Raw genomic sequence first — 15,683 nt, 5'->3', positions numbered from 1 at the left:
AACCGGAGTAAACCCATGCTAACCTGCATGTCTTTGGACTGTGGGAGGAAACCAGAGAACCGGAGTAAACCCACACTAACCTGCATGTCTTTGGACTGTGGGAGGAAACCTGTCCGTTACCTCTGGAGGAGCTCACCACGGACTGTTTAGTAGCTCTACGTGGCTCCTGCTGACGTTGTTAAACCGATATCACAGCAGCTTGTGTGAAGTGGAACAGATCGGTACATCGGTCAAGCCGACGTTCCTGTTAGAAGGCTAATGTTCTAAACTCACTGAATGAACCGACAGACCGGACTCACTGCACGATCCAAATCTTCATCAAAACTCGCCCTCTCCAGCGTGTCGGTCGCCAACTCAGAGGTTGGTTTCGTTTCACGTAGCGACGAGGATTTTGAAAATGGTAAAAGGCAGATAGCGGAAGGAAATAGGCGGTCAATGGCAGCGCTATTCGTACAGTCTACATCCTGTGAGACAGACGAGTGTGAGGCAGACAGACAGGTAGACCGACAGACAGACAGACGGTTTACTTACGTTTGGTGTATCCTTTGATGGTGCAGGCCAGACTGAAGAGCTGAATCAGCCAACAGTGATTTAACACCAAAGACTTAATGAAACCACAGGCCAGGATCTGACCACAGACAGGCAGAGAGACAGACAGTTTAAGTTTTTGTCCATGTGACTGAGTACTTTACTAAATATCAGCGTGACGATAACGCTGCATCTTACCGACAGAATGTTCTTCATGGTGATGACGAACACGTTGTAGCCAATCAGACAGTCCCAGAACACCAGGATGGATCCGACTGGTTTCAGGAGCAGGTCTCCGCCAACCAACAGGAAGTAGAAACACGCCACCAGGTAACCCATACAGAAGATACTGATCCTGGAACAGGAAGTAGAAACACGCCACCAGGTAATGTAGAAGTAATCCCTTTTTAACTATATAAAATGTGATAAACAATGATAAAAGTATTAATGCTATAACCCTGTGTTTACTACTGAAACAGCATACAATCATAGTGCTGCTGTATTTTTTATAGACCCCAGTGATGTAATACTCACACTGGCCTCTTCAGCTCACAGCTCTAGTGCTGTAATACTCACACTGGCCTCTTCAGCTCACAGCTCTAGTGATGTAATACTCACACTGGCCTCTTCAGCTCACAGCTCTAGTGATGTAATGCTCACACTGGCCTCTTCAGCTCACAGCTCTAGTGATGTAATACTCACACTGGCCTCTTCAGCTCACAGCTCTAGTGATGTAATGCTCACACTGGCCTCTTCAGCTCACAGCTCTAGTGATGTAATACTCACACTGGCCTCTTCAGCTCACAGCTCTAGTGATGTAATGCTCACACTGGCCTCTTCAGCTCAAGGCTCTAGTGATGTAATACTCACACTGGCCTCTTCAGCTCACAGCTCTAGTGATGTAATGCTCACACTGGCCTCTTCAGCTCACAGCTCTAGTGATGTAATACTCACACTGGCCTCTTCAGCTCACAGCTCTAGTGATGTAATACTCACACTGGCCTCTTCAACTCACAGCTCTAGTGATGTAATACTCACACTGGCCTCTTCAGCTCACAGCTCTAGTGATGTAATGCTTGCAATGAACTCCAAATCACCTGGCAGCTGTGTGAACTGGCCTTCAAAACAAGGAATTTGTCTCTGAAATAATGGATGTCGGGAAAGCACCTAGATCATTAGTATGGTATCTGCTGATTAGTGGATATTTTGACAGAGACCAGTAGAACTGAAGAACACTAAGATATCTGGTAGTAAAAAGTTGGGACGAGTTCTTTGATCTAGTATATAAGGTTGTGATGTGGAGCCCGCGGACAGTCGCGTCCGGAACAGCTCGGGTTGGGTTGTGTTTTTGTCTGCTGATATGGAACACAATAAAACTCTGCTTCTTGCAGCATACTTGTGCAGCATCAAGAGATTCATCTGAGTCACCTGTTGACTTTCTGACACCGTTAAAATTGAACATTGAAGAACATTGAACTGAGATCTCAGCCGTTCCAGACCCAAGGCTTGAGATATCCTGACTCAACAGTAACCCACAGAGATTCCATGCCAGCATCTGATATGGCGGAGAATCGGACCCGATGGCGAGCATTATAGATACTGTAGATGTAGATCAGGACCAAACTGAGACGGTTTCAGTAGCTGTGGCTCCGCCCACTCACCTGGTCGTCCCGGTGATGAAGATGATGGTGAGGACGAACCAGAACATGTAGCTGAAGATGATAAGCTTCATCATGTCCAGGTAAGACCTGCACACACAGAGGACAGAGGTCAGACAGACAGAGAGACAGACAGGTAGACAGACAGGTAGACAGACAAAGAGACAGACAGACAGACAGAGAGGTAGACAGACAGAGAGACAGACAGAGAGACAGACAGGTGGACAGTTTACCTGCACAGCATGAAGTCAGGGCCTGTGTTGAGACGGAGCTGCCTGATTGGATCAGAGACCTGTCCGTCATCCTCGTCCAGCTCAGAGTTGTCTCCTGCGAGGACCTGAACCGACGAGTGAAGCTCCTCCTCAAACACCTGCAGCTGCAGAGACGCCCCGAGGAGGAGCAAGAAGTCATCTGAAAGATCAGGAAACAGTCTCATGAGGAGGACACAAACAGGTTAGCATGATGCTAAGCTATCAGAGCTGATGATGATGATCTTACAGAGGAGGAAGATGGGGTTCGGTGGGGTCAGGTGATCCGGGAGGAAGAGCCACTTCACCACGTTGGAGTCCGTGTCGGAGGACGGAGGTCTCCACGGGTAATCTGAAAACACAAGCGACATCTTTACGTTGATTATGTACGAATGTTCGTACGAACGTTGAGACGAAACCGATAAAAAGAGAATCTGTGAATGCTAAACTGTTAGCCTAGCTTAGCACAATGACATGGTTTGTGAATACAATCCCAACATCTCGTCTGCAGGTGAGTTCGTACCTTTACAGGCAGCCGGTGGGAACCCGATACACAGCAGGTACTGGAAACACAGCAGCCCCGACAGGAAGTAGCAGTACTTGGGCCACACCGAGGCGATGTGCTTCCTGCCGCGCTGCGCTAGGACGCCGATGAGGCCGAAGGCGTGGCCTACAGCAAACAGGTCCATCCGCTGACCGATCACATTGACGGCCAACAGGAAGCAGGTCTGAGGAGGAGCGTGGTGTGATGTTAAACAGGAAGAGGTTAAATGGTTGCTAAGCAACTGAGCGAGTGGCTCACCTCCAGTCCAAACTTGTAGAAGAAGTAGTTGAGGAAGTACTTGATGCAGCTCAGCACGCTGTCGTCCAGGTGACGCCGGGTGATGTCATGAAACAGTGTTCTGGTAGGGGGCGGGACTTCCTTACGGCGGAGACGGTAGAGCTCCTGGTGTCTGTAAACGGTCACCTCGAAGGCTAACAGCGCTAGCATCATCAGGTTATACTGTAGAGACAGGTTAGCATGATGCTAAGCTATCAGAGCTAGCATCATCAGGTTATACTGTAGAGACAGGTTAGCATGATGCTAAGCTATCAGAGCTAGCATCATCAGGTTCTACTGTAGAGACAGGTTAGCATGATGCTAAGCTATCAGAGCTAGCATCATCAGGTTATACTGTAGAGACAGGTTAGCATGATGCTAAGCTATCAGAGCTAGCATCATCAGGTTATACTGTAGAGACAGGTTAGCATGATGCTAAGCTATCAGAGCTAGCATCATCAGGTTATACTGTAGAGACAGGTTAGCATGATGCTAAGCTATCAGAGCTAGCATCATCAGGTTCTACTGTAGAGACAGGTTAGCATAATGCTAAGCTATCAGAGCTAGCATCATCAGGTTATACTGTAGAGACAGGTTAGCATGATGCTAAGCTATCAGAGCTAGCATCATCAGGTTATACTGTAGAGACAGGTTAGCATGATGCTAAGCTATCAGAGCTAGCATCATCAGGTTCTACTGTAGAGACAGGTTAGCATAATGCTAAGCTATCAGAGCTAGCATCATCAGGTTATACTGTAGAGACAGGTTAGCATGATGCTAAGCTATCAGAGCTAGCATCATCAGGTTATACTGTAGAGACAGGTTAGCATAATGCTAAGCTATCAGAGCTAGCATCATCAGGTTATTCTGTAGAGACAGGTTAGCATGATGCTAAGCTATCAGAGCTAGCATCATCAGGTTATTCTGTAGAGACAGGTTAGCATGATGCTAAGCTATCAGAGCTAGCATCATCAGGTTCTACTGTAGAGACAGGTTAGCATGATGCTAAGCTATCAGAGCTAGCATCATCAGGTTATACTGTAGAGACAGGTTAGCATAATGCTAAGCTATCAGAGCTAGCATCATCAGGTTCTACTGTAGAGACAGGTTAGCATAATGCTAAGCTATCAGAGCTAACATTATCAAGTTAGCATAATGCTAAGCTATCAGAGCTAACATCATCAAGTTAGCATAATGCTAAGCTATCAGAGCTAACATCATCAAGTTAGCATAATGCTAAGCTATCAGAGCTAACATCATCAAGTTAGCATAATGCTAAGCTATCAGAGCTAACATCATCAAGTTAGCATAATGCTAAGCTATCAGAGCTAACATCATCAAGTTAGCATAATGCTAAGCTATCAGAGCTAACATCATCAAGTTAGCATAATGCTAAGCTATCAGAGCTAACATCATCAGGTTAGCATAATGCTAAGCTATCAGAGTTGTGATGTCACTCCTCACCCTCAGGTAGTCGAGCAGTTTTCCGTCTGTCTTCCGCAGCCCGACCCACTGGGCGGGGTCAACCGGGCCAGAGTACAGACCGGAGCGAGACAGGTCGGTGCTGGAGTTACCTGGCTACAGAGAGACAGACAGACAGGTGTGATATCGTTATCACAGAGACAGACAGACAGGTGTCTGGCTGGTTTAGACAGACGGATATAGAGAAAGACAGACAGGTAGACAGACAGGTAGACAGACAGGTAGACAGACCGGTTCACACATGGTATTAACTCTCTGAATCTACGTCCAGCTGGACTGTTAACGCCAGGTGTGAACATTGTTGCCGTGGTTACCATGGTGCAGTTGGAGGAGTATCTGATTGGCTGGACGACGTTGAGCTGGTACAACATCTTACAGACGGTCACCACACAGGTCCAACCGGTGCAGACGCCGGACAGCAGGGGGCGCCACGCCCTGCAGGGCAGAGCCACGCCCACGCACAGCACGAAGAGCAGGTTAAACACACACACCTGGAGACGGACAGACAGGTTACACACACATCTGGAGACGGACAGACAGGTTACACACACACACCTGGAGACGGACAGACAGGTTACACACACACACACCTGGAGACGGACAGACAGGTTACACACACATCTGGAGACGGACAGACAGGTTACACACACACACCTGGAGACGGACAGACAGGTTACACACACACCTGGAGACGGACAGACAGGTTACACACACATCTGGAGACGGACAGACAGGTTACACACACACCTGGAGACGGACAGACAGGTTACACACACACCTGGAGACGGACAGACAGGTTACACACACACACACCTGGAGACGGACAGACAGGTTACACACACACACACACACACACACACACACACACACACACACACACACCTGGAGACAGACAGACAGACAGACAGACAGGTTACACACACACACACACACACACACACACACACACACACACACACACACACACACCTGGAGACAGACAGACGGGTTACACACACACACACACACACACACACACACACACACACCTGGAGACGGACAGACAGGTTACACACATACCTGGAGACGGACAGACAGGTTACACACATACCTGGAGACAGACAGACAGGTTACACACACACACACACACACACACACACACACACACACACACACACACACACACACACCTGGAGACAGACAGACAGACAGACAGGTTACACACACACACACACACACACGCACACACACACACACACACACACACCTGGAGACAGACAGACGGGTTACACGAACACACACACACACACACACACACACACACACACCTGGAGACAGAAAGACAGGTTACACACACACACACACACACACACACACACCTGGAGACAGACAGACAGGTTACACACACACACACACACACACACACACACACACACCTGGAGACAGACAGACAGGTTACACACACACACACACACACACACACACACACACACACACACACACCTGGAGACAGACAGACAGACAGACAGACAGACAGACAGACAGGTTAAACACACACACACACACACACACACACACACACACACACACACACACCTGGAGACAGACAGACAGGTTACACACACACCTGGAGACAGACAGACAGACAGACAGACAGACAGACAGGTTACACACACACACACACACACACACACACACCTGGAGACAGACAGACAGACAGACAGACAGACAGACAGACAGGTTAAACACACACACACACACACACACTTGGAGACAGACAGACAGACAGAGAGACAGACAGACAGGTTAAACACACACACACACACGCACACACACACACACCTGGAGACAGTCAGACAGTCAGACAGACAGATAGAAAGACAGACAGACAGACAGACAGACAGACAGACAGACAGACAGACAGGTTAAACACACACACACACACACACACTTGGAGACAGACAGACAGACAGAGAGACAGACAGACAGGTTAAACACGCACACACACACACACCTGGAGACAGTCAGACAGTCAGACAGACAGATAGAAAGACAGACAGACAGACAGACAGACAGACAGACAGACAGCCTGTCTCACCTCCTTCACAGAGACCCAGAGGATGTAGGAGGAGACGATCTTGACGATGTGCAGCTCCAGGAGCCACCAGAGGAGCTGCTGCAGTCGCTGCAGGGACACGAGGACTCGCAGGGACAAGACAGAGAGACGGTCCACCACCAACCTCCAGGAGACCAGCACTGAGGAGGACAGACAGGAGAGACCAGCACTGAGGAGGACAGACAGGAGAGACCAGCACTGAGGAGGACAGACAGGAGAGAACAGCACTGAGGAGGACAGACAGGAGAGAGACCAGCACTGAGGAGGACAGACAGGAGAGAGACCAGCACTGAGGAGGACAGACAGGAGAGACCAGCACTGAGGGGGACAGACAGGAGAGAGACCAGCACTGAGGGGGACAGACAGGAGAGACCAGCACTGAGGAGGACAGACAGGAGAGACCAGCACTGAGGAGGACAGACAGGAGAGACCAGCACTGAGGGGGACAGACAGGAGAGACCAGCACTGAGGGGGACAGACAGGAGAGACCAGCACTGAGGGGGACAGACAGGAGAGACCAGCACTGAGGGGGACAGACAGGAGAGACCAGCACTGAGCGGGACAGACAGGAGAGAGACCAGCACTGAGGGGGACAGACAGGAGAGACCAGCACTGAGGAGGACAGACAGGAGAGACCAGCACTGAGGAGGACAGACAGGAGAGACCAGCACTGAGGGGGACAGACAGGAGAGACCAGCACTGAGGAGGACAGACAGGAGAGACCAGCACTGAGGAGGACAGACAGGAGAGAGACCAGCACTGAGGAGGACAGACAGGAGAGACCAGCACTGAGGGGGACAGACAGGAGAGAGACCAGCACTGAGGAGGACAGACAGGAGAGACCAGCACTGAGGAGGACAGACAGGAGAGAGACCAGCACTGAGGGGGACAGACAGGAGAGAGACCAGCACTGAGGGGGACAGACAGGAGAGAGACCAGCACTGAGGAGGACAGACAGGAGAGAGACCAGCACTGAGGGGGACAGACAGGAGTCCATTTCCTGTATGAAACTCAGCCTGGCACAGGTGTGATGATGGTGATGATGATGATGATGATGATGATGATGATGATGATGATGATGATGATGATGATGATGATGATGATGATGATGATGCAGTGTATTTACCTTTTATGTGGTCAGACAGGGTTTCCCTCTCAAACATACAGGGGTACTCCTTCTCCTCTTTTATCCACTTCTTCTCTGTCTCCTTCTCTGTTTCCTTCTCTGTTTCCTTCTCTGTCTCCTTCTGTCCTCCTCTCTTCTCCTCCTCCAGGAGGAACTGAGGAACCCCCCCCACCGACAGGTCAAACAGGCTCCCGTCAGAGTGGACCAACCTGCAGAGAGAGAGACAGGTCATCACAGAGAGAGAGAGAGACAGGTCATCAGAGAGAGAGAGACAGGTCATCACAGAGAGAGAGACAGGTCATCATAGAGAGAGAGAGAGACAGGTCATCACAGAGAGAGAGAGAGAGAGAGAGACGGGTCATCACAGAGAGAGAGAGACAGGTCATCACAGAGAGAGAGAGAGACAGGTCATCACAGAGAGAGAGAGACAGGTCATCACAGAGAGAGACAGGTCATCACAGAGAGAGAGAGACAGGTCATCACAAAGAGAGAGAGACAGGTCATCACAGAGAGAGAGACAGGTCATCACAGAGAGAGAGACAGGTCATCACAGAGAGAGAGACAGGTCATCACAGAGAGAGAGAGACACGTCATCACAGAGAGAGAGAGACAGGTCATCACAGAGAGAGACAGGTCATCACAGAGAGAGAGAGACAGGTCATCACAGAGAGAGAGAGACAGGTCATCACAGAGAGAGAGAGACAGGTCATCACACAGAAAGAGAGAGAGACAGGTCCTCACAGGTGAGGATCAGAGGGGCAGACAGGCCTCCTTCAGGTACGGAGGACAGAACCACAGCTCGTTACAGAAGGAACTACTTCTACTTCTGCTGGGGACTAGATGTAGAGGTCTGAAGACTAGATGTAGAGGTCTGAAGACTAGATGTAGAGGTCTGAAGACTAGATGTAGAGGTCTGAAGACTAGATGAAGAGGTCTGAGGACTAGTTGTAGAGGTCTGAAGACTAGTTGTAGAGGTCTGAAGACTAGATGTAGAGGTCTGAAGACTAGTTGTAGAGGTCTGAAGACTAGTTGTAGAGGTCTGAAGACTAGATGTAGAGGTCTGAAGACTAGATGAAGAGGTCTGAGGACTAGATGAAGAGGTCTGAAGACTAGATGAAGAGGTCTGAGGACTAGATGAAGAGGTCTGAGGACTAGTTGTAGAGGTCTGAAGACTAGTTGTAGAGGTCTGAAGACTAGATGTAGAGGTCTGAAGACTAGATGTAGAGGTCTGAAGACTAGATGTAGAGGTCTGAAGACTAGATGTAGAGGTCTGAAGACTAGATGAAGAGGTCTGAAGACTAGATGAAGAGGTCTGAGGACTAGATGAAGAGGTCTGAAGACTAGATGAAGAGGTCTGAGGACTAGATGAAGAGGTCTGAGGACTAGTTGTAGAGGTCTGAAGACTAGATGAAGAGGTCTGAGGACTAGATGAAGAGGTCTGAGGACTAGTTGTAGAGGTCTAGGGACTAGATGTAGAGGTCTGAGGACTAGATGTAGAGGTCTGAGGACTAGTTGTAGAGGTCTGAGGACTAGATGTAGAGGTCTAGGGACTAGATGTAGAGGTCTGAGGACTAGTTGTAGAGGTCTAGGGACTAGTTGTAGAGGTCTAGGGACTAGATGTAGAGGTCTAGGGACTAGTTGTAGAGGTCTGGGGACTAGTTGTAGAGGTCTGAGGACTAGTTGTAGAGGTCTAGGGACTAGTTGTAGAGGTCTGAGGACTAGTTGTAGAGGTCTAGGGACTAGTTGTAGAGGTCTGAGGACTAGTTGTAGAGGTCTAGGGACTAGTTGTAGAGGTCTAGGGACTAGATGTAGAGGTCTAGGGACTAGTTGTAGAGGTCTAGGGACTAGTAGAGGTCTGGGGACTAGTTGTAGAGGTCTGAGGACTAGTTGTAGAGGTCTAGGGACTAGATGTAGAGGTCTAGGGACTAGATGTAGAGGTCTGAGGACTAGTTGTAGAGGTCTAGGGACTAGTTGTAGAGGTCTAGGGACTAGTTGTAGAGGTCTGAGGACTAGTTGTAGAGGTCTAGGGACTAGATGTAGAGGTCTAGGGACTAGTAGAGGTCTGGGGACTAGTTGTAGAGGTCTGAGGACTAGTTGTAGAGGTCTAGGGACTAGTTGTAGAGGTCTGAGGACTAGTTGTAGAGGTCTAGGGACTAGTTGTAGAGGTCTGAGGACTAGTTGTAGAGGTCTAGGGACTAGTTGTAGAGGTCTAGGGACTAGATGTAGAGGTCTAGGGACTAGTTGTAGAGGTCTAGGGACTAGTTGTAGAGGTCTGGGGACTAGTTGTAGAGGTCTGAGGACTAGTTGTAGAGGTCTGGGGACTAGTTGTAGAGGTCTGAGGACTAGTTGTAGAGGTCTAGGGACTAGATGTAGAGGTCTAGGGACTAGTTGTAGAGGTCTGGGGACTAGTTGTAGAGGTCTGGGGACTAGTTGTAGAGGTCTGAGGACTAATTGTAGAGGTCTAGGGACTAGATGTAGAGGTCTAGGGACTAGATGTAGAGGTCTGAGGACTAGTTGTAGAGGTCTAGGGACTAGATGTAGAGGTCTAGGGACTAGTTGTAGAGGTCTAGGGACTAGTTGTAGAGGTCTAGGGACTAGATGTAGAGGTCTGAGGACTAGTTGTAGAGGTCTAGGGACTAGTTGTAGAGGTCTAGGGACTAGTTGTAGAGGTCTAGGGACTAGATGTAGAGGTCTGATGACTAGTTGTAGAGGTCTAGGGACTAGTTGTAGAGGTCTAGGGATTAGTTGTAGAGGTCTAGGGACTAGATGTAGAGGTCTGAGGACTAGTTGTAGAGGTCTAGGGACTAGTTGTAGAGGTCTGAGGACTAGTTGTAGAGGTCTAGGGACTAGTTGTAGAGGTCTAGGGACTAGTTGTAGAGATCTAGGGACTAGTTGTAGAGGTCAGGGGACTAGTTGTAGAGGTCTAGGGACTAGCTGTAGAGGTCTAGGGACTAGTTGTAGAGGTCTAGGGACTAGATGTAGAGGTCAGGGGACTAGTTGTAGAGGTCTAGGGACTAGATGTAGAGGTCTGGGGACTAGTTGTAGAGGTCTAGGGACTAGTTTTAGAGGTCTAGGGACTAGTTGTAGAGGTCTAGGGACTAGATGTAGAGGTCTGATGACTAGTTGTAGAGGTCTAGGGACTAGTTGTAGAGGTCTAGGGATTAGTTGTAGAGGTCTAGGGACTAGATGTAGAGGTCTGAGGACTAGTTGTAGAGGTCTAGGGACTAGTTGTAGAGGTCTGAGGACTAGTTGTAGAGGTCTAGGGACTAGCTGTAGAGGTCTAGGGACTAGTTGTAGAGGTCTAGGGACTAGATGTAGAGGTCAGGGGACTAGTTGTAGAGGTCTGGGGACTAGTTGTAGAGGTCTAGGGACTAGTTGTAGAGGTCTAGGGACTAGTTGTAGAGGTCTAGGGACTAGATGTAGAGGTCTGATGACTAGTTGTAGAGGTCTAGGGACTAGTTGTAGAGGTCTAGGGATTAGTTGTAGAGGTCTAGGGACTAGATGTAGAGGTCTGAGGACTAGTTGTAGAGGTCTAGGGACTAGTTGTAGAGGTCTGAGGACTAGTTGTAGAGGTCTAGGGACTAGTTGTAGAGGTCTAGGGACTAGTTGTAGAGATCTAGGGACTAGTTGTAGAGGTCAGGGGACTAGTTGTAGAGGTCTAGGGACTAGTTGTAGAGGTCTAGGGACTAGATGTAGAGGTCAGGGGACTAGTTGTAGAGGTCTAGGGACTAGATGTAGAGGTCAGGGGACTAGTTGTAGAGGTCTAGGGACTAGATGTAGAGGTCTGAAGACTAGATGTAGAGGTCTGAAGACTAGATGAAGAGATCTGAGGACTAGATGAAGAGGTCTGAAGACTAGATGAAGAGGTCTGAAGACTAGATGAAGAGGTCTGAGGACTAGATGAAGAGGTCTGAAGACTAGATGAAGAGGTCTGAAGACTAGATGAAGAGGTCTGAGGACTAGATGAAGAGGTCTGAGGACTAGATGAAGAGGTCTGAAGACTAGTTGTAGAGGTCTGAAGACTAGTTGTAGAGGTCTGAAGACTAGATGTAGAGGTCTGAAGACTAGATGTAGAGGTCTGAAGACTAGTTGTAGAGGTCTAGGGACTAGATGTAGAGGTCTGAAGACTAGTTGTAGAGGTCTGAAGACTAGTTGTAGAGGTCTGAAGACTAGATGTAGAGGTCTGAAGACTAGATGTAGAGGTCTAGGGACTAGTTGTAGAGGTCTGAGGACTAGTTGTAGAGGTCTAGGGACTAGATGTAGAGGTCTAGGGACTAGTTGTAGAGGTCTAGGGACTAGTTGTAGAGGTCTGAGGACTAGTTGTAGAGGTCTAGGGACTAGTTGTAGAGGTTTAGGGACTAGTTGTAGAGGTCTAGGGACTAGTTGTAGAGATCTAGGGACTAGTTGTAGAGGTCTAGGGACTAGTTGTAGAGGTCTAGGGATTAGTTGTAGAGGTCTAGGGACTAATTGTTCAGTCTCCTGAGAGCTCTGATTGGACAGAAGGAGTCCTGATGTGGTTCCAGATGACCTCTGACCTCTGACCTGCAGCAGGTGTGAGGGTGTTACCTGGTGATGGTGCTGTTGTGTGTGTCCACCACCGTCTTCAGGTCGGTCAGCTGCAGGAACGGCTCGTGGAAGTAGTGCAGGTGGACGATACACACCTGCAGAGAAGAAGAGGAACAGGAGAACGTCGTCACATGTTCTGGATCAGGGTCGAGGCTCTACAGCCAGAACTCTGGTCCAGTTCCTCTCAACATGGAGGTTCTGTAGGAACGTGTGACGAGTACCAGAAGGAACGCAGCCGGGATGAAGATCCTGGTGAAGAGGACCGGAACCGAGAACTTCTCCAAACCAACATCTTCCAACCTGGTGAGACAGTAGAGACATCAGAGACAGTAGACAGTAGACACATCAGAGACAGTAGAGACATCAGAGACAGTAGAGGCATCAGAGACATCAGAGACAGTAGACACATCAGAGACAGTAGAGACATCAGAGACAGTAGAGACATCAGAGACAGTAGAGACATTAGAGACATCAGAGACAGTAGACACATCAGAGACAGTAGAGACATCAGAGACAGTAGAGACATCAGAGACAGTAGAGACATTAGAGACATCAGAGACAGTAGACACATCAGAGACAGTAGAGACAGTAGACACATCAGAGACAGTAGAGACATCAGAGACAGTAGAGACATCAGAGACAGTAGAGACAGTAGATACAGTAGAGACAGTAGACACATCAGTTTAATAATCATGTTCATTAATTAATTAATCAGATTTAATCCGATCTGTGTGTAACTGTGTATACCTGTGTATACCTGTGTGTACCTTTGAATACCTGTGAGTACCTGTGTGTACCTGTGTATACCTGTGTGTACCTGTGTATACCTGTGAGTACCTGTGTATATCTGTGAGTACCTGTGAGTACCTGTGTGTACCTGTGTATACCTGTGAGTACCTGTGTGTACCTGTGTATACCTGTGTATACCTGTGAGTACCTGTGTGTACCTGTGTGTACCTGTGTTTACCTGTGTGTACCTGTGTGTACCTGTGAGTACTTGTGTGTACCTGTGAGTACCTGTGAGTACCCGTGTATAACTGTGTTTACCTGTGTGTACCTGTGTGTACCTGTGTGTACCTGTGTTTACCTGTGAGTGCCTGTGAGTACCTGTGTTTACCTGTGTATACCTGTGTATACCTGTGTTTACCTGTGCGTACCTGTGTTTACCTGTGAGTACCTTTGAGTACTTGTGTGTACCTGTGTGTACCTGTGTTTACCTGTGTGTACCTGTGTGTACCTGAGAGTACTTGGGTGTACCTGTGTGTACCAGTGAGTACCTTTGAGTACTTGTGTGTACCTGTGTGTACCTGTGTGTACTTGTGTATACCTGTGTGTACCTGTGTGTACCTGTGAGTACCTGTGTGTACCTGTGAGTACTTGTGTATACCTGTGAGTACCTGTGTGTACCTGAGAGTACCTGTGTGTACCTGTGCTTATCTGTGCGTACCTGTGCGTACCTGTGTGTACCTGTGTGTACCTGTGTGTACCTGAGAGTACTTGGGTGTACCTGTGTGTACCAGTGAGTACCTGTGCGTACCTGTGCGTACCTGTGTTTACCTGTGTGTACCTGTGTGTACCTGTGTGTACCTGAGAGTACTTGGGTGTACATGTGTGTACCAGTGAGTACCTGTGCGTACCTGTGTGTACCTGTGTGTACCTGTGAGTACCTGTGTGTACCTGTGAGTACTTGTGTATACCTGTGAGTACCTGTGTGTACCTAAGAGTACCTGTGTGTACCTGTGCTTATCTGTGCGTACCTGTGCGTACCTGTGTGTACCTGTGTGTACCTGTGTGTACCTGAGAGTACTTGGGTGTACCTGTGTGTACCAGTGAGTACCTGTGCGTACCTGTGTGTACCTGTGTGTACCTGTGAGTACCTGTGTGTACCTGTGAGTACTTGTGTATACCTGTGAGTACCTGTGTGTACCTGAGAGTACCTGTGTGTACCTGTGTGTACCTGTGCTTATCTGTGCGTACCTGTGCGTACCTGTGTGTACCTGTGTGTACCTGTGAGTACCTGTGTGTACCTGAGAGTACCTGTGTGTACCTGTGAGTACTTGCGAGTACCTGTGTGTACCTGTGTATACCTGTGTGTACCTGTGAGTACCTGTGTGTACCTGTGTATACCTGTGAGTACCTGTGTGTACCTGTGTATACCTGTGAGTACCTGTGAGTACCTGTGTGTACCTGTGTATACCTGTGTGTACCTGTGTATACCTGTGAGTACCTGTGTGTACCTGTGAGTACCTGTGAGTACCTGTGTGTACCTGTGTATACCTGTGAGTACCTGTGTGTACCTGTGTATACCTGTGTGTACCTGTGTATACTTGTGAGTACCTGTGTGTACCTGTGTTTACCTGTGTGTACCTGTGTGTACCTGTGAGTACTTGTGTGTACCTGTGAGTACCTGTGAGTACCCGTGTATACCTGTGTTTACCTGTGTGTACCTGTGTATACCTGTGAGTACCTGTGTGTACCTGTGTATACCTGTGTGTACCTGTGTATACTTGTGAGTACCTGTGTGTACCTGTGTGTACCTGTGAGTACTTGTGTGTACCTGTGAGTACCTGTGAGTACCCGTGTATACCTGTGTTTACCTGTGTGTACCTGTGTGTACCTGTGTGTACCTGTGTTTACCTGGAAGTACCTTTGTTTACCTGTGTATACCTGTGTATACCTGTGAGTACCTTTGAGTACTTGTGTGTACCTGAGAGTACCTGTGAGTACCTGTGTGTACCTGTGTGTACCTGTGAGTACTTGTGTGTACCTGAGAGTACCTGTGAGTACTTGTGTGTACCTGTGAGTACCTGTGTGTACCTGTGAGTACCTGTGTGTACCTGTGTGTACCTGTGAGTGCTGAGTCCAGTGTAGTAGCTCCAGGTGTGGGGGGATGAGGGGAACTGGAAGGTGTAGACCAGTATGAGAACCAACATGGAGTAAACCACCACGGCTACCCAGAATCCCCTGAGCATGGCACGCCAACGCTCGTAGTTCAACTACAGAGAGAGACAGGTAGAGAGACAGGTAGATAGACAGTGAGACAGACAGGTAGAGAGACAGGTAGAGAGACAGTGAGACAGACAGGTAGAGAGACAGTGAGACAGACAGGTAGACAGACAGGTAGACAGACAGGTAGAGAGACAGTGAGACAGACAGTGAG

The 15,683-nt window shown here is 48.6% G+C and overlaps 1 protein-coding gene across 1 annotated transcript in view; it reads right to left on the bottom strand.

Moving 5' to 3' along the window:
- Positions 1-6: 6 nt before the first annotated feature.
- Positions 7-15,683, bottom strand: part of LOC141763683 (piezo-type mechanosensitive ion channel component 2-like) — a 109,135-nt gene continuing 93,458 nt past the window's right edge. Inside the window, exons 15-28 of the mRNA XM_074628260.1 lie at positions 15,371-15,519; positions 12,745-12,823; positions 12,524-12,618; positions 7,958-8,166; positions 6,814-6,971; positions 5,051-5,227; positions 4,719-4,832; positions 3,237-3,437; positions 2,958-3,162; positions 2,685-2,786; positions 2,420-2,597; positions 2,190-2,276; positions 727-883; positions 7-628 (exon numbers count right to left, since the gene is read on the bottom strand). Of these exons, the coding sequence (XP_074484361.1) occupies positions 524-628; positions 727-883; positions 2,190-2,276; positions 2,420-2,597; positions 2,685-2,786; positions 2,958-3,162; positions 3,237-3,437; positions 4,719-4,832; positions 5,051-5,227; positions 6,814-6,971; positions 7,958-8,166; positions 12,524-12,618; positions 12,745-12,823; positions 15,371-15,519 (2,016 nt within the window). The 3' untranslated portion in view covers positions 7-523. The remainder of the gene's footprint in view (positions 629-726; positions 884-2,189; positions 2,277-2,419; positions 2,598-2,684; positions 2,787-2,957; positions 3,163-3,236; positions 3,438-4,718; positions 4,833-5,050; positions 5,228-6,813; positions 6,972-7,957; positions 8,167-12,523; positions 12,619-12,744; positions 12,824-15,370; positions 15,520-15,683) is intronic.

Source organism: Sebastes fasciatus, unplaced genomic scaffold (assembly GCF_043250625.1).
Source record: "Sebastes fasciatus isolate fSebFas1 unplaced genomic scaffold, fSebFas1.pri Scaffold_26, whole genome shotgun sequence".
Lineage (NCBI taxonomy): Eukaryota > Metazoa > Chordata > Actinopteri > Perciformes > Sebastidae > Sebastes > Sebastes fasciatus.
Note: the sequence above shows the minus strand (reverse complement) of the source record. Positions and strands in the feature narration are given on the sequence as shown.